The sequence below is a fragment of the Artemia sp. Qi Xiang Cuo genome, chromosome 14 (assembly GCF_049724085.1).
Source record: "Artemia sp. Qi Xiang Cuo chromosome 14, ASM4972408v1, whole genome shotgun sequence".
In the NCBI taxonomy this organism is placed as follows: domain Eukaryota; kingdom Metazoa; phylum Arthropoda; class Branchiopoda; order Anostraca; family Artemiidae; genus Artemia; species Artemia sp. Qi Xiang Cuo.
The window spans coordinates 52,073,619-52,093,456 of record NC_142807.1 but is presented as its reverse complement, the minus strand read 5'-3'; the positions used below and the strand labels follow the sequence as shown (position 1 = coordinate 52,093,456).

The following is a 19,838-nucleotide window of genomic DNA, read 5'->3' as shown; positions in this document are numbered from 1 at the left end:
TCCCTAGGGACTCTATGCCCATATATGGTGTGCTGTTCGGACCTTTATAATCATTTCTACTCATTCGAAAGGGAATTAAATTTGTAAGTGCCCTTTTTAAGTGAGCAAACAATTGGAGGGCAAATAGCCCCCCTCCCTCCAGGCCCCCTCCCCCGAACTATTTCTAGAATAATTTTGAGATAGCCATTTTGTTTAACATAGTTCAAAGGTCCAATATATGGTTTTTATGATGATATTGCCCTCCATAATCCCTGGGGAAGGGCTGTATGTGGTATCGGTCGTATCGATATCGCGCGTATCTGTATCGTGTGTATTGGTGTCGCATGTATTTTATCGAGAATATCAGTATCCGCTGTTGTTTGTTTTTTTTAGTCATTTTCTAGGCTCATTTTTTTTAAGCATGTCCCGGCAAGGTATCATCATCGCAGCGTCAGCTGCAACCTAGTAAAGAGCGAATCACAGTCCATAGTAACCAAAACTTAAAAAACGCGTTTTGAAGAAAAACTGCCTAGTGAAAAAAATTTCCATCTGACACTGCCTCAGGAATGTAGCACTGATTTTTTGCATCGGTAACACTGATCTGTCTCACGGTTTTTTTTTGTTGTTTTTTTTCAACAAGCCTAGCGTGTAACCAAATCATTATAGAGAAATTCTTAAATGCTCATTCAGAGTCCAAGTCCTATATCTGCACGAGTCTTGTAGATCCCGTTATGAGTAAATGCATCATGGCTTTAAAATGACACTTTTGGTGCCATCTTTCAAGGGGTGGTGCTAGCAGGCTACCAGGATATCGTATACAGCTGTTTTGTAGCTCATATAGAAGATATTGCACATATCTACGTCTTTCATATAAATTCAGCCATCATCAAGTTCAAATGGCACTAAAAACGGCACTTTTGGTGTCGTGTCTCAAGTGGAAAAGCTTCAGGATAAAAAAAAATTGATTTCCAACGAAATTTTTTGCTCGAATTCAAACAAATCAAAAAAAAAAATCAAATTTTTCTGTTGGAATTGTGACTTGCTTATTTAATTCAAACAAGTCACAAAAAATACAATTTTTCTGTTGGAATTGTGACTTGCTTATTGAATTCCAACAAATTATTGAAATTATTAAGATTTATGTACTTTTCAGTAGAAAAAAAATGTAATTTTCAAAGTAAATAGGCTATATCAATCAACATGGTTTAAACTTCAACAGTAGTTTGAAGTTTCATGAATATCATTTTAAATTTGACTATAGGACCATTGAAAGTAATATGTTCACTATAAGTTCAATTCAAACATTTGAATTATAGAAGAAAAAGGGGAATGCTAATTGAATTTTGAGTATAAAAAGATAATTATAAAAATAAGGAAATATATTTTTACTTTGAGATAAGTTGAGCTTTCTTGTCTGCAAAATGAACACGCAGAAATTCATGTACAAAAATTATCATCTAACTTTTACAATCGCTTTTAAAGCCCTGTCTTCATTATGGCTTTTTCAGGCGAAGTCGGCCAAGTAAAAACAGCTTTTTGCTCATCGGAAAACAAACGTTCCTGAAAAAGATGTATTGTTTTGTGGAGTATGGATAATGAACTTTATGTTATAGACTTAAAGTTTTTCTTAGCTGTCAAGGTTGTTTGCAGTATTTTTCAGAGCTGGCTTATCTCCCCTAGATCGGTGATAATTAGAAAATATATTAAAATTAAATTTTCATCTGAAACTAAGAACTGACACTAAAACTTAAAACGAGCATACATTATTCCATATAAATAGAAAAGATCATGGCAGTGTTGTTTCTACATGAAATTTTAATAAAAAACAAACAGAGATTAATTTAAAAAAACAAAGTTTTTCCGAGGGAAGTAAAGAGCGAAGTTGAAACTTAAAACGGACAAAAATTATTACTTCACAGCATATTTAATATATATTAATATAACTAGTACAAATAAACCAACTAATTATTTTTCCCTATGCTTTTATGATTATAAAAAACTAGCGCTTTACTGAAAATACAAAATAATATAGTAGTTTTGGTACAGTAAAAGCAAACCAATAAAGGATAATTTTTATAGAATCAAAGTATTATCAATCCCTTTAAGGATCAATCCCTTTTAAGATAAAGCAACAATTCATTTTGGGGCTTTCTTTATTTTTTTAAGTTTATTTGGTATCGCTTCGGCACAATAGCTCAGTTCAATGACTGGCTCTCGTTTTGATCCTCAAAAGGACATTTCATGATTAATTTGTACACAAGTTCGAAGTAAGGCCATCTTGATAGAATTAGGACTATAGACTAGCTTTAGAATTTGTATCATGGCTTGAAATTCACTCTTGTATGGAGAGAAATAATCGGATTTCCAGAGTTCATATTATGTCTTATTTGATCTTCATTTCAAGTGATACTAAAGCATATTTCTTACAATTTAAGACTGTATATTACCCACTAGTGGTGTTATAGCTGGTGAGAACAAATTGCTGCTTGATAAATCAATCCAATATTTCTGTATGCTGTTTAATTACTTCACGGTTATTAACAAATATTTAGTTTTACGCTTGTGTTTTTAAGATAATTTTAATTGTATACTGAAAGTTACTCATGTCACAACTGGTGCAAGACTATGAAAAGCTGTATAGATTCGTTTAGTGTTGTCAGGCTACATGCTCACTTTTGACTCTTAAATTAAGAATCCTGTTCTTTATACTTGACTTTTGTGTTTTCAATGAAGTGCTAGTTATGCATAACAATAAAAGCATAGGGAAAAATAATTGGTTTGTCTATTTGTACTAGTTATATTAATATATATTAAATAGGCTGTGAAGTAATAATTTTTGTCCGTTTTAAGTTTTAAATTCACTCTTTACTTCCCTCGGAAAAACTTTTGTTTTTTAAATTAATTCGTACAGAAGTATAGAAGTATATTTGCTTTTTAGGTACGGTGCAGTGACCTGGGAATGGAAAGAAGGTCTGCGCAGTTTTCTTTATCCTTTGATAATTAGTTTTGTTTATTGGATACTTGAAGCATTCGGGTTGGATCAGCCGTATAATTTAGTAAGTTATTATATTTACTCTTTATCTCGTAGAAGTGCATATAAAATAGCGGAAGATATTCATCAGCGCTACGTGTGTGAACAGTGAAAAGAAGAAGAATTATTAAAAGTAAATCAGAAACAGCAAGAGAAAATGCACCATGAGTCACTAACGCCCGGGCTATATTGAAATTTAAATTAAAATCTTCAAATGTATTATAATAGAAAAATATGTGTTAGATTGAAGAAAAAAGTAATGGTCTAGAGTATGGGCTATTGAGAAGGAATAATTTTTACTCCATAATTCGCAGTCTAATCGCAGCTAACACATTTTGCAAGGAAGCTCCACTATAGTCAACCCCCAACCCCTCTGATGTGCAAATATATAGCCCAAATTATATACTTTTAATCCATTCCGCCACCCGTCACTCTTGTTTTTCCAGTTCTTGTTTCGTCACAGTTGAGTTGATTCCATTCACGGGCACAGTGGCACACGGGTAGAAACAAGAGAGACGCATTGGCATAATATATGGGAAATATATATTTTGGGCTATATATTTGCATATTAGGGGGGTTGGGGTAAAGTATAGTGGACCTGCAGTCAAAATGTGCTAGCTACGATTATTCTGTATATTATGAAGTAAGAATTGTTGGTTCTTTCCCATTAAATGGGTACTTACAAGGAAACCAGTCATGAAAATCCCGTTTTTGACGATTAATTCAAGACACCGCTATACAGTAATGGAATGCTTAGTTTGGTTTTATGCGTTTACGATATTTAAACTGTTGTTTTTGGGGTTTAGGGGGGGGGAAGGTACCTAGGTTAGGTTAGGTTACGTATTTAATATATGCAATGCTTTATCCCCCCCCCCGAATGTGCAAATATATAGCCCAAATTTGTTTCTAAACTATTATATTTTCATCCTATTTTGTCTTATTTCACTAGCAATAACCAAACTAGACTTTTTAGAAGTGCCCATATAATGGGAAAGTACCGAATTGTTGGCACTTATGCATTATATCTTACACACGCTATATACTGTATAGGGAAATGTTTCAGGAAACCAGTCAAATGGGTATTTGCAATGATAAACGGATCACAAAGCGTGGTTTTTCATTCCGTTTACAATGTTTAAACTAATGTTTTTGGGGGTTTAGGGGGAAAAAAGGTACCTAGGTTAGGTTAGGTTACGCATTTAATATATGCTATGCTTTACCCCCCCCCCCCACACCCCCTAATGTGCAAATATATAGCCCAAATTTGTCTCTAAACTATTATATTTGTATCCTATTTTATTTTATTTCATTAGCATTAACCAAACTTGACTTCTTTCCGTGTAAGATATAATGCATAAGCACCGAATTGTTTCTTAACATGTTTCCATAGGTACTTTAGACCTTTACCAAAAAAAACTCTTAATATGGTTTAAAACACTAAATTTGATTTCTACTGAAATCATTGGAATGGTCTTTTTAAACTTGCAGTCAAAGAAAACAGCTTTAAACCTTACATTAAATGCGTAGCTTGAATATTTAATTTAAATATTTTATGAATTCAATCTATTAATAAGCCCGGCTAGCTCAGTCGGTAGAGCATGAGACTCTTAATCTCAGGGTCGTGGGTTCGAGCCCCACGTTGGGCGATTTTTTTCACTGTTGAATAGTAAATAATTGTGTTAAGAGTATATTCCGTTTTGGGTAAATTGGATTTGGTGCATTTCCTCTCTGTGACGCCTAATGATCGTAGGCTGAATGACATTTTATACTCACAAGTTCTCACTACACTCCTAGGTTGTCAAGTTCTGAAAGACGGATCACAAGGAAATTTGATATCAGGAAGACCAAAATGTGATTAAATATAAGTTGCCCTGCTGATCCTCCTTTGAAGAACAGTTTAGAAAAGGTTTTGACAACTATCTAAGAAGTATGACAATGCCAGGTACGACCTTTAGGTGTGACAGCGACAATTTGTGGAGTAAAAAAGGGATATTAGACTAAAATGAGAATTCAGCTGGATGCAAAATTCTATTAAAAGAGAGAGGGGTAGTGGCATCCTTTCTCTTCGTAAATGATTATTCTCTAAGTTTTTGTTTTGGTTCCAGCTTCCAGGTCCTATTGTGGTAAAACATGAAATGAGACTGAAAGTCAAAATAGTTGTTTCACTGAGAGATATTGAAATGTACAAAACTTTTCTGTAGACACGCTCCCTGACATACCCAGAAAAGAACATAAAAGCGAACAAAAACATTTTTTATATATATTAAAGTACAAGAGCGATGTTAACAGTGAAAAAGAGCGTAAATTAGCCCATGTATGAGGGAGGCCTTACGCCAGATCAAAGAGGATGGGAAACTTATATATGAGTGGAAACAGGCGCTATTGTCGATAAAAAAAAATACTATCACCGCCATCTAGCGTTTGGCGGCACTTGGAGTTTCAGTTTAATAATAAGAGTAATTAATTTGATCAATGTAATTTGTAAAATTAGGGTATTAATAAGTATCTGATCTCGGTCTTTGACAGAAAAATTATTACAGAGCTGAAAAAATGCCAAGTGTCACCAAACGCTTGATAGCGTTCATTGTTTTTGTTTGTCGATACTAGCGCCAGTTCAAACTCTTATAAGTTACCTATACTCTTTGCGCCAAATCAAATATTATCGTGCGCAATCGTCTATCGAATGAAAAGATCAAAATCAGCCTCTGGATTCAATTTAGAAGTAAATTGAAAAAAGATAACTGCGATTCGATCTGTACGTAGCGTTCTTCTACTAGCAAGTGGTTGCAGCAACACACCGCCTGAGGCTTACACTGCTGCGCACGCACGCAGCTGCACTGTACTTCCTCCCATGAACTGGCAATCTACTATGAATCCATTCTTATGACGCTCCCTCAATTCACTCGAGGACGTTGCCGACGTTCAGCTATTCATTTCGTCCTTGATGGATCACCAAAAAGTAAGGTTTTTGCCAACCCGTGATCCCAACGTTGTGAAGTCATTTTCCCCTTTCTGTCATTATAGCCCTAGAAAGCCGGATGGAATTGTGTTTTTCATTCACAACATTGTTTGATGTACGGTCAGTCAGATGTAATAACTGAATGTTTTGTAAGTAAATTGTGGTATGTGTATTTTGTTTTGAATTGAGCCTACAAATTGGAGAATGAAGGAAAAAATTGGATAATTCGAGAAAAAAAACATCCTCTCCTAAATTTACCTCTTTCAACCATTACCATATGATTTTTATTTCAAGATGATTGCTTGCAACTAGGAGTCACCTACTTTTAGGAATCATATACACCAGGTCCCGCTTGCCAAGCGTGGCGGAAGACTGCTAAGCGTGGCGAAATTGTGCCAGGGGTGATGAATTTCGCTAAGCGTGGCCTTTTCAGTTATTCAACAATAAGTTATTACAAAAGACACAAAAAAGAAAATCCCGCCCCCCTCCCCGAAAGGTTCCATGGCCAGGGAAACAGGGAAAAAGGAGAAAAAATAAGTATAAAATAAATCGTAAGATAGTTAGTACTGTAGGCCGTATTTCACTAATAACTTTAGGAGACCATCGTGGCGCAAGAAGCCAAACCGTAACAATTACACCTTCAAAGTAATTTGAATCTGGTCAGCACAGGCCAACAACCTCGTCTTCATAATACCAAAACATAACTATAATAATTAATGCACCCCACAAATATATAAACAATAATAATAATAAATAAATTATTTGCAATTTACTATTAAACTTAAATATTCATTTTAACCTTATAAATTAAACTCTTCTGGAAGGAAATCCAACACCGACATTTTGAACGTCCCAAACAAATGACAACCTCGGGCCGCAGCTGGTAGCAAACTCGACACATTTCAAATTTCAACTTGCTGTTACCGGATTGAAGTCGGACCGAACGAAATGCGTAGTAAGAATTATTACATCAGTAGCATTTTGAAGGGCGCGTGATAAGAAATTATGAACAAAAGATAAACACTTGAAAACAACTGACAGTTGTCCGTAGACTATAGAGAAAGCAGAATATGCACAGGATGTGATATACCCAGACCGATGATTTAGAAAAGGCTCGATTAAAGAAACATTCGTATCTTTAATAATTTTTTTTACACCCTCGTGGATAGAAGAAACCGAACGTGTAGAAGACGGAAAGGTGGACATCCATATTAGCGGACAATAAGAAACATACGAATGAATCGATGAAGGAAAGAGAAGTTTGAGAATGTGACCAGAAAATGATTGTTTAGCTTTCCGAAGAACACCGAGACTTTTTGCCACTTTCAGCTTAATCATAATATTATGGTTTCTAAATGATTGATTTTCATCTACCAGAATTCCCAGGAAAAATACAAAGCCACTCTTAGGCCTAGAGATGGATCCTGGAGAGGTCCAGGTTTCTTTTAAACCCGGGCAATATTGAGGGACTCTAGAAAATATAAGAATCTGGCGCTCTGAGATGTATACCAGATGATGGAATGTGGGCGCCCCCTCGATTAAGCATACTGCAAATTTACCCCAAAATTTTCCTAGTCCCAAGCAGTAGAACTGACCATCGTTTTTGAAAGGTTTTGTCTGAAAAAAATCATGTTGCATATTGCCAGAAATTTAGAAAATCTGAATGTTTATCCTGAACATAGATAAGTCTCTAGATGTTACTGTTGAATTTGTATTGTTTTTACCTTTCTTTCAAGTTTCGTCCAACTGTCTACAAGTATGGCCGCAGGTAGAACAAGAGAATTAAGGCTCCCTGTCCCAGAATGCCAGAACAACATGTTTCTTTTTTAGCATAAACAAACTTTTTTCAGGCCTTAACCCCATGAAAGTTTTGCAAGTTTTCCCCGCCTTCTGTAGAAACTACTGAGTTTCATTGACTGCGATACGTTGTCTCTGAAATATGTTTATCCAGTGTGGGTTCTTGACCGCAGACAAGCTTCTCCAGATCTTTTGAGGGTGAGTTTATCGATTCTTTTATGGAATTTTTGAAAAATGCCTTTTAATGTAAAAAAGGCTAAGACAAAAGTAGAAGAAGCAGAGAACACAAGGCAAAATAATATATTTTTACTAAATATTAGTTTCGTTTTGATTTAAATAAAAAATAATTGGTAGAAATCTCACAGCTGTAGCAACAGTTTACCTTTTTAACGGATAACTTGAAATGATACATCATATACCAAAATCGGGAAAGGACGCATACATTTTGGGGTGGACCTCATCTCACCCCAAATTTTCATGATTATTACAACTTTACCCACTATCTTCTTGTAAATCTTATACAATTCACTTTATTTTTTTTTGTAATTCCATGATTTTGATTAAAAGTCAAAAAAGCGGCTTTTTAAATGTTTTCCAGTTAAAAAAAAACTATTTTATTTTTCAGATTCTAGCTCCACGTCTCATGCAAGGAACACTTCAAGCAATTGGTGAATATTGCTTTGTCAGATTTATTAGAAAGAACTTTGGAAAACGGATAGCTAACATGACGACTTTCTTTTTGATGGTGAATTTTTTCAACTTCCATATCGGGGTCCGTACGTTGACCAACTCCATTGAGATGTCCTTACTCTTGATTGTACTCTATTTGTATCCATTCAGTTTTGAAAAAGGTAAGGTATAGACTAAACATAGCAGCGTTTCTGTTTCTACATTTTTGCCTGTAGGTCTCACTTTTTTCACTTCGAAGCAGATGGGTGAAAATACCCAAAAAACTAAATTATTAGTTTTGCGGTGCATAAGTTTTTCACCTGTAGACGACTCATAATACATTTAAGTCGGTAACTCATGATAATATTATCAATCAGCAGGGATGTCAATGCAAGAAAATGTGGGGGATACACATTACTTTTTATTAGCATTAGTTTACAAAGAAAACGATACAGAGAAATGAATTTTTTTAAATCTAGGGCTGAATTTTTGCTTTTTTTTCTATTTTTATGAAAATTCTGATGTACAGTGTTTTTCAAAACTAAGGAAAGGGGATCAATTGGGGCTCTTGTCAAGTCATTGGCCATCTGATATTAATACATTTAAAACATGACGATTTTACTTTATTAGTTAAACTTTAAAATTACCTGAGTCTCAACTAAATTTAAAGAAGTAAAAAAGAAACGAAACAATTGGGGACTCGGTGTTTTGGTTTCCAAACTTAAATTTTTGACCGTGGATCCAGTTTTCTCAACTCTGACTAGAGTTGGACAATCCTCTTAAAATTCTACATTGCTATTACTTATTATTATTATCATTAGGTTTTAGATCAAGGCCGTCTCCAGGGAGGAGGTAGAGGGTTTGAACCCCAGTAGTAACCGTACAATTACTTGAAAACTTACATTCAAACTTCCGCCTAAGGCATAGATATGTGTGTAAGTTTTCAAGTAATTGTACGGTTACCATGGTCATTTGCAAAGAGGTATCATTTCTATAGATGGTATAGTAATTTGAAATATCATATGGAATTTGCTTGATGCTATAAACTTTGTGTACGGGCTCCTACCAGACAGGTTGGTCATAATCCGTTCTGCTTCAATTTTTTTCTGGCAAAATTAACTTAATTTCTATTTAATTATAAAAATTTTTTTTTTTTTTTTTAAGGTTACAACCGGGTCGGAAAAACAGGTATATATTTTTATTTTTATTTAAATTACATATTAGTAAGAGAATTTAATTAAAAGAGAATAGTTTTTATTTGCAAGGATATTAGTAGAGGAAAAAAATGAGGGGTGCATTTACATTATTGGAGATTAATGATGGAGCTAACAACAGTGACGTAATTACTTCTTTATTTTACGATATTTGTGAATTTTTTGCGAAGAGGTATTAGCGTAAAGGTATAGCAAAGGTTAAGAATGTAAGGTATGAAATTTGCCCATTGTTAGCATTGGAAAGTATAGCCTACGGATTTTTTTTTTTTTGTTGCGGGCGGGAGATTTTCCGCAGGGGCGATATTTCACAGGAAGGACTTACCGTAGGGAGGGAAGTTCCCGGGGGTAAACCTTCCAGAGGACATTTTACACAGGGGAGTTTGCCAGATTTCATTGTACTTTCCAGGATTTGTCGAACTTTCTCTTTGGCGACTCAATTTTACACGTGGAGATCTCCCAGCGGAATTGTACGGGGGAAATCTTCCGCAGGGTTGAAATCGTCTGGGGGTTTTTCTGTGGGAGAGGGGGTATTTTCTGCAGAAGACAGACTCCGTGAGGGAATTTTTCAAGGGAGAATAGTTCTGTTGGCAGGGGGAGTTGACCAGGAAAAAATTACCATGGAGGGGGGATTTTGCCAATGATTTGAAAAACAATCACATACTAATATAAAAAAAACAAACCTTTCTCAAGTGAAAGTAGGCTTAGGAGAATATCCCAGGCATAATTTTGCGCCTGAAATTTTCCTGGGGAAATTTTAAGTGAAAATAGAATTTTTTAAGGGGATTTTCCGGGGGTGGGGACTTTCAAAGGGGGGGGGGGAACTTTCCATGGAGGTATTTTTCGTGGGAGTATTTTTCATGGAAGAGGGGGATTTCACGGCATTATCTGAAAAACTATCTGAAATCTAATAAAAAGTTTTTTCAACTGATAGTAAAGAGCAAGATTAAAGCCTGATACGAACATAAATCATTCCGTATATGCGGGGCTACCCCCTCCTAAATACATAGCTTTTTACGCTAAAGTGTGACACCCAAATTCATTAAGAACGACTCGCCTGAAACACAAGGCCCTGAAATTATATTAACAAGCATTTTCTAACTACGAATGTTGCTCCTTAATTTTAGTTGAAAAAATTGCTCTATATTTAATAGATTAACGGTTAACCAAAATATTCTAATTATGATGATAATTAAAAATTGTTTTCTTTCAGTTTTTGCCAAAAACTTTTGCATTTTTCTGTTAACCAAATGGAAAAGGAGGAAAAATCCGTCGTCAAAATAATACCAAGAGAGCGTACATACATACATAGAGTTCGATGGGACTTTAGGTTTTAATTGACAATAGCTGAATTAATGTCGACTTAGTGTTTTACCCTCGGCAGCAGGGTTGAATAAAATTTTGCACGCTCCTGTTACCGCATAGATTAATCCCACTTGTTTATGGAATAGCAACACGGGTTTTGACAAAGAGAGAAATTGCATTCTAGTCTAATTAGACGAAAGATATACTATTTTCAAATGTATTCCGTGATTAAGAGAGTTTTACGATGTTAAAAAACAAACTATTTCATCGCATGGAAAGTAAGGGGAGGGAGGGGGCAATTCTTTGTGCAGACTAATTTTTTTCTTCTGTAAAAAAGGGGGTTTCCAGGGGTGAGGTTTTCAGGGGAAATTTTACCAGTTTTTTTTCCGAAAACGTGAGTTAACTTTTAAATTAAATTTTAGGTCTTTTGTCTTAGGGATTTGCTCCTCAAATTTTTAAATTGAAAAATGAGTGTGCTGTTCTATTATTAAAGAGAATCTTTTATGCTTTTATCATCAAAATTGTGGAATTTTGTAGTTTTGACAGAGTAGAAGGATTTTGTCCGGGACTTAATTTTGCATGAGGAGGAGTGTTTCCAATTTTTTTTTTCTGGAAACGTGAGCTAACTTTTAAATTAAATTTTAGGTCTTTTGTCTTAGGGATTTGCACCTCAAATTTTTAAATTGAAAAATGAGTGTGCTGTTCTATTAGTAAAGAGAATCTTTCATGCTTTTATCATCAAAATGTGGAATTTTGTAGTTTTGACAGAGTAGAAGGATTTTGTCCGGGGATTAATTTTACATGAGGAGGGGGGTTTCCAAATTTTTTTTCTGGAAACGTGAGCTAACTTTTAAATTAAATTTTAGGTCTTTTGTCTTAGGGATTTGCTCCTCAAATTTTTAAATTGAAAAATGAGTGTGCTGTTCTATTAGTAAAGAGAATCTTTCATTCTTATATCATCAAAAATGTGGAATTATTAATTTTTTAAAGAGTAGAATGATTTTGTAATGGAATTAATTTTGCATGAGGAGGAGGGTTTCCAATTTTTTTTTTCTGGAAACGTGAGCTAACTTTTAAATTAAATTTTAGGTCTTTTGTCTTAGGGATTTGTCCTCAAATTTTTAAATTGAAAAATGAGTGTGCTGTTCTATTAGTAAAGAGAATCTTTCATGCTTTTATCATCAAAATGTGGAATTTTGTAGTTTTGACAGAGTAGAAGGATTTTGTATGGGAATTAATTTTACATGGGGAGGAGGGTTTCCAAATTTTTTTTCTGGAAACGTGAGCTAACTTTTAAATTAAATTTTAGGTCTTTTGTCTTAGGGATTTGCCTCAAATTTTTAAATTGAAAAATGAGTGTGCTGTTCTATTAGTAAAGAGAATCTTCAAGCTTTTATCATCAAAATGTGGAATTTTGCAGTTTTGACAGAGTAGAAGGATTTTGTACGGGGATTAATTTTACATGAGGAGGGGGTTTCAGGGTGAAATTTTCAGGGGAAACTTTACAGATTTTTTTTCTGGAAACGTGAGCTAACTTTTAAATTAAATTTTAGGTCTTTTGTCTTAGGGATTTGCTCTCAAATTTTTAAATTGAAAAATGAGTGTGCTGTTCTATTAGTAAAGAGAATCTTTCAAGCTTTTATCATCAAAATGTGGAATTTTGCAGTTTTGACAGAGTAGAAGGATTTTGTACGGGGATTAATTTTACATGAGGAGGGGGTTTCAGGGTGAAATTTTCAGGGGAAACTTTACAGATTTTTTTTCTGGAAACGTGAGCTAACTTTTAAATTAAATTTTAGGTCTTTCGTCTTAGGGATTTGCTCTCAAATTTTTAAATTGAAAAATGAGTGTGCTGTTCTATTAGTAAAGAGAATCTTTCAAGCTTTTATCATCAAAAATGTGGAATTTTGCAGTTTTGACAGAGTAGAAGGATTTTGTACGGGGATTAATTTTACATGAGGAGGGGTTTCAGGGTGAAATTTCAGGGGAAACTTTACAGATTTTTTTTCTGGAAATGTGAGCTAACTTTTAAATTAAATTTTAGGTCTTTCGTCTTAGGGATTTGCTCCTCAAATTTTTTAATTGAAAAATGAGTGTGCTGTTCTATTAGTAAAGAGAATCTTCATGCTTTTATCATCAAAAATGTGGAATTTTGCAGTTTTGACAGAGTAGAAGGATTTTGTATGGGGATTAATTTTACATGAGGAAGAGGGTTTCCAGGGTGAAATTTTCAGGGGAAATTTTACCCAAATATTTCTAAAGCACTACATACAAATAACAGAATCAACTTTAGAGGGCAATTTATCTCTAAAGAGGGGTTATTATTTCCTTACTAAATTTTTCTTCTTTTTTAAGGAGGAGGAGGAAGATTCATACAATAACAAACTGCTTTTTATCTTCCTGGAAAATATTCACATTCATAGTATAACTTTTCGTATCTTCTACACTAAAATTTAGAACATTACTTTAAATTTGTTTATGTCTTTCGGAAAATTACAGAATTAAAGTGGAGCTCCTTATCTTCATAGTGAAATATTCATGATCAATGTGTAACTTTTTATATCTTCTACAAAAATTTGGATGAAAGCTTTAAATTTATGTCTTTGGGGAAAAATCTGAATTGAAGTGGAACCTTTTATATTATTTGGAAAAATATAATTGATCAATAACTAATTTCTTTTTTATTGAGAAAACTCAGAAGAGAAGTTAAACTTTCTTCACTTCCTTGAGAAAATTTAAAATTGAAGTACAACTTTGTCTTTCGTGAAAATATTCACACTGAAGTTTTTTATCTTCATTGAAAATATTCACAATCAAAGTATAACTTTTTCTTGCGAAATATAAAATACTTGTTACAAAACCAAAAGATTTCTAACAATATTAAAAATAGTTCTTACAGAAGATAAAAGTTCAAACAAAATCCAAAGCAGTTCTTACAAAACAGAAATAATTCTTAAAAAATACAAAAGTTTTAAGAAATCCAAAATAGTTCTTACAAAACAAAAATTATTCGTAATAAATACAAAAATACTTTACACAAATCCACAATAGCTCTAACAGAATATAAAATACTTGGTGCAAAATACCAAATACTTGCTTCAAGACACTAAATTTCTAACAACATCCCAAATAGTTATTATAGCATACAAAATTCAAACTTATTCCAAAAATAATTCTACAAAGCAGAAACAATTCTTGCAAAATACAAAAAGTTGTAAGAAAATCGAAAATAGTTCTTAAACAACAAAAACTATTCTTAAAAATAGAAAAATTCTTTACACAAATCCAAAATAGTTTTAACAGAATTAAAAATATTTCTGCAAAATATGAAATACTTGTCACAAAGCACGAAAATTCTAACAACACTGAAAGTACTTCTACAGAATACAAGAAGTTCAAACAAATCCCAAAATAGTTCTTAAAAAACAAAAATCATTCTTACGAAATACAAAAATATTTTAGACAAATCCAAAATAGTACTAACAGAATAAAAATAGTTGTTGCAAAACTTGAAATACTTGTTACAAAACAAAATATTTCTTAAAACATCAAAAATAGTTCTTACAGAATATAAAAGTTCAAACAAAATCAAAATTGTTCTTACGAAACATAAATAATTCTTAAAAATATAAAAGTTCTAAGAAATCCAAAATAGTTCTTACAAAACAAAAATTATTCGTAGTAAATACAAAATATTTTACACAAATCCACATTAGTTCTAACAGAATAAAAAAATACTTGGTGCAAAATACCAAATACTTGCTTCAAGACACTAAATTTCTAACAACATCCCAAATAGTTATTATAGCATACAAAAATTCAAACATATTCCAAAATAATTCTACAAAGCAGAAACAATTCTTGCAAAATACAAAAAGTTGTAAGAAAATCAAAAATAGTTCTTAAACAACAAAAACTATTCTTAAAAATAGAAAAATCCTTTACACAAATCCAAAATAGTTCTAACAGAGTTAAGAATATCTTCTGCAAAATATGAAATACATGTCACAAAGCACGGAAATTCTAACAACACTGAAAGTAGTTCTTACAGGATACAAAAAGTTCAAACAAAATCTGAAAATAGTTCTTAAAAAACAAAAATTATTCTTACGAAATACAAAAATATTTTAGACAAATCCAAAATAGTACTAACAGAATAAAAATATTGTTGCAAAATTCGAAATACTTGTTACAAAACAAAAAGATTTGTATGCCTTTCTTGGCACCTTCCAAACGATGGGACTCCACTGGTTCCTACACATTGCAAAAGTGAGCAGTACGAAAACGCCACGTTTTCAACCAGCCTGGTTTTTAGGGACCAAGCGGGAGAGACATTTACCGCCCACAGCGCTTTAATACATTTTTTTTAAGGTACAACCTCAGCCGCTTACGTGGGGCCACGGAACCGGGACGAAAGGACCCGTAAAAAAATGAAATAAAGCGAGGGCGGCGGTTCCTTTAGCTCCCGAGTGGGGCCGCGAATAATCGGATGGTTTAATACGTGGAGTTTTCGTACTGCTCACTTTTTGCAATGTGTAGGAACCAGTGGGGAGTCCCCGCTCGCTTGGAAAGGTGCCAAGGAAAGGCATATAAATCTTTTTGTTTTGTAACAAGTATTTCGAATTTTGCAACAACTATTTTTTATTCTGTTAGTACTATTTTGGATTTGTCTAAAATATTTTTGTATTTCGTCTATTTTTAAGAATAATTTTTGTTTTTTAAGAACTATTTTCGTATTTTCTTTGAACTTTTTGTATCCTGTAAGAACTACTTTCGGTGTTGTTAGAATTTACGTTCTTTGTGACATGTATTTCATATTTTGCAGAAGATATTCTTAACTCTGTTATAACTATTTTGGATTTTTGTAAAGGATTTTTTCTATTTTTAAGAATAGTTTTTGTTGTTTAAGAACTATTTTTGATTTTCTTACAACTTTTTGTATTTTGCAAGAATTGTTTCTGCTTTGTAAGAATTATTTTTGGAATATGTTTGAATTTTTTGTATGCTATAATAACTATTTGGGATGTTGTTAGAAATTTAGTGTCTTGAAGCAAGTATTTGGTATTTTGCACCAAGTATTTTTTTTTATTCTGTTAGAACTAATGTGGATTTGTGTAAAGTATTTTTGTATTTAATACGAATAATTTTTTTTTTGTAAGAAGTATTTTGGATTTCTTATAAATTTTTACATTTTTTAAGAATTATTTATGTTTAGTAAGAACAATTTTGATTTTGTTTGAACTTTTTATATTCTGTAAGAACTATTTTTGATGTTTTAGGAAATATTTTTGTTTTGTAACAAGTATTTCAAGTTTTGCAACAACTATTTTTTATTCTGTTAGTACTATTTTGGATTTGTCTAAAATATTTTTGTATTTCGTAAGAATGATTTTTGTTTTTTAAGAACTATTTTTGGGATTTGTTTGAACTTCTTGTATTCTGTAAGAAGTACTTTCGGTGTTGTTAGAATTTTCGTGCTTTGTGACAAGTATTTCATATTTTGCAGAAGCTATTTTTAATTCTGTTAAAACTATTTTGGATTTGTGTAAAGGATTTTTTCTATTTTTAAGAATAGTTTTGTTGTTTAAGAACTATTTTCGATTTTCTTAAAACTTTTTTATTTTGCAAGAATTTTTTCTGCTTTGTAAGAATTATTTTTGGAATAAGTTTGAATTTTTTGTGTGCTATAATAACTATTTGGGATGTTGTTAGAAATTTAGTGTCTTGAAGCAAGTATTTGGTATTTTGCACCAAGTATTTTATATTCTGTTAGAGCTATTGTGGATTTGTGTAAAGTATTTTTGTATTTATTACGAATAATTTTTGATTTGTAAGAACTATTTTGGATTTCTTAAAAATTTTTGTATTTTTTAATAATTATTTCTGATTTTTAAGAACTGCTTTGGAGTTTGTTCGAGCTTTTATATTCTGTAATAACTATTTTTAATGTTTTTATAAATATGTTTGTTTTGTAAAAAGTATTTTTTATTTTGCAAGAAAAAGTTATACTTTGATCGTGAATATTTTCAATGAAGATAAAAAACTCCAGTGTGAATATTTTCCCGAAAGACAAAGTTTTACTTCAATTTTAAATTTTCTCAAGGAAGTTAAGAAAAGTTTAACTTCTCTTCTGAGTTTTCTCAATAAAAAAAGAAATTAGTTATTGATCAATTATATTTTTCCAAATAATATAAAAAAGTTCAACTTCAATTCAGATTTTTCCCCAAAGACATAAATTTAAAGCTTTAATCCAAATTTTTTGTAGAAGATATAAAAAGTTACACATTGATCATGAATATTTCACTATGAATATAAGGATCTCCACTTTAATTCTGTAATTTTTCCGAAAGAGATAAACAACTTTAAAGTAATGTTCTAAATTTTAGTGTATAAGATACGAAAAGTTATACTATGAATGTGAATATTTTCCAGGCAGATAAAAAGCAGTTTGTTATTGTATGAATCTTCCTCCTCCTCCTTAAAAAGGAAGAAAAATTTAGTAAGGAAATAATAACCCCTCTTTTAGAGATAAATTGCCCTCTAAAGTTGATTCTGTTATTTGTATGTAGTGCTTTAGAAATATTTGTGTAAAATGTCCCCCCTGAAAATTTCACCCCTGGAAACCCTCGTCCTCATGTAAAATTAATCCCCGAACAAAATCCTTCTACTCTGTCAAAACTGCAAAATTCCAAATTTTTGATTATAAAAGCATTAAAGATTCTCTTTACTAATAGAACAGCACACTCATTTTTCAATTAAAAAATTTGAGGAGCAAATCCCTAAGACGAAAGACCTAAAATTTAATTTAAAAGTTAGCTCACGTTTCCGGAAAAAAAAATCTGTAAAGTTTCCCCTGAAAATTTCACCCCTGGAAACCCCCTCCTCATGTAAAATTAATCCCCGTACAAAATCCTTCTACTCTGTCAAAACTGCAAAATTCCACATTTTTGATGATAAAAGCTTGAAAGATTCTCTTTACTAATAGAACAGCACACTAATTTTTCAATTTAAAAATTTGAGGAGCAAATCCCTAAGACAAAAGAACTAAAATTTATTTTAAAATTTAGACCTCTTTGCATTATAAAAAAATCTGAAAAGTGTCCCCCTGGACAGTTCAGCTTTGGACACCCACCTCCTCCGGGCAAATTACTCCCACGACAAAAAACGAATACGATGTCAAAAAAGCCAAATAAAAAAATTTGTTGGTTACAATAATGAAAGATTATATTTACTAATAGAACAGCACACTCATTTTTCAATTTAAAAATTTGAGGAGCAAATCCCTAAGACAAAAGACCTAAAATTTAATTTAAAAGTTAGCTCACGTTTCCGGAAAAAAAATCTGTAAAGTTTCCCCTGAAAATTTCACCCCTGGAAACCCCCTCCTCATGTAAAATTAATCCCCGTACAAACTCCTTCTATTCTGTCAAAACTGCAAAATTCCACATTTTTGATGATAAAAGCTTGAAAGATTCTCTTTACTAATAGAACAGCACACTCATTTTTCAATTTAAAAATTTGAGGAGCAAACCCCTAAGACAAAAGACCTAAAATTTAATTTAAAAGTTGGCTCACGTTTCTGGAAAAAAAAATTTGGAAACCCTCCTCCTCATGTAAAATTAATTCCCGTACAAAATCCTTCTACTCTGTCAAAACTACAAAATTCCACATTTTTGATGATAAAAGCATGAAATATTCTCTTTACTAATAGAACAGCACAATAATTTTTCAATTTAAAAATTTGAGGAGCAAATCCCTAGTAAAATAGACCTAAATTTTATTTTAATATTTTTCTAACTTTTCAGGAAAAAAAAAATTGGTACCCCTCCTCCGCAGGTAAAATTAATTCCTGTAAAAAATCAGTCTCCTCTGTCAATATTAAAAACTTCAACATTTTTAATGATCAAAGCATGAAAGATTCTCTTTAATAATAGAACAGCACACTCATTTTTCAATTTAAAAATTTGAGGAGCAAATCCCTAAGACAAAAGACCTAAAATTTAATTTAAAAGTTAGCTCACGTTTCCGGAAAAAAAATTTGGAAACCCTCCTCCACATGGAAAATTAATTCCCGTACAAAATCCTTCTACTCTGTCAAAACTACAAAATTCCACATTTTTGATGATAAAAGCATGAAATATTCTCTTTACTAATAGAACAGAACACTCATTTTTCAATTTAAAAATTTGAGGAGCAAATCCATAAGAAAAAAGACCTAAAATTTAATTTAAAATTTATCTAAATTTTCCGGAAAAAAAAAATTGGAAACCCTCCTCCCCAATTAAAATTAATTCCCGTACAAAATCCTTCTACTCTGTCAAAACTGCAAAATTCCACATTTTTGATGATAAAAGCATGAAAGATTCTCTTTAATAATAGAACAGCACACTCATTTTTCAATTTAAAAATTTGAGGAGCAAATCACTAAGACAAAAGACCTAAAATTTAATTTAAAAGTTAACTCACGCTTTCGGAAAAAAAACTGGTACAATGTCCCCCGGAAAACCTCACCCCAGGAAACCCCCCTTTTTTACATAAGAAAAAATTATTATGCACAAATAATTGGCCCCTCCCAACCCCTTACTTTCCAAGCGAAGAAATAGTTTGTTTTTTAAAATAGTAAAAATATCTTAAAAAGGGAATACAATTGAAAATAGTAAATATTTAGTCTAATTATACTAGAATGCAATTTATCTCTTTGTCAAAACCCGTGTTGCTATTCCATAAACAAGTGGGATTAATCTATGCGGTAATAGGGGCGTGCAAAATTTTATTCAACCCTGCTGCCGAGGGTAAAACACTAAGTCGACATTAATTCAGCTATTGTCAATTAAAACCTAAAGTCCCATCGAACTCTCTGTATGTATGTACGCTCTCTTGGTATTAT

The 19,838-nt window shown here is 32.3% G+C and overlaps 1 protein-coding gene and 1 non-coding gene across 2 annotated transcripts in view; both read left to right on the top strand.

Annotated features, from left to right (window-relative positions):
* The window catches only part of LOC148944600 (GPI mannosyltransferase 3-like), a 95,406-nt gene that overhangs the window by 10,240 nt on the left and 65,328 nt on the right, over positions 1-19,838 (top strand). Inside the window, exons 2-3 of the mRNA XM_089100645.1 lie at positions 2,918-3,035; positions 8,392-8,617. Coding sequence (XP_088956771.1) covers positions 2,918-3,035; positions 8,392-8,617 — 344 coding nt within the window. The remainder of the gene's footprint in view (positions 1-2,917; positions 3,036-8,391; positions 8,618-19,838) is intronic.
* On the top strand, positions 4,584-4,656 carry TRNAK-CUU (transfer RNA lysine (anticodon CUU)). The gene has a single exon. It is a non-coding gene; the product is annotated as a tRNA-Lys (tRNA).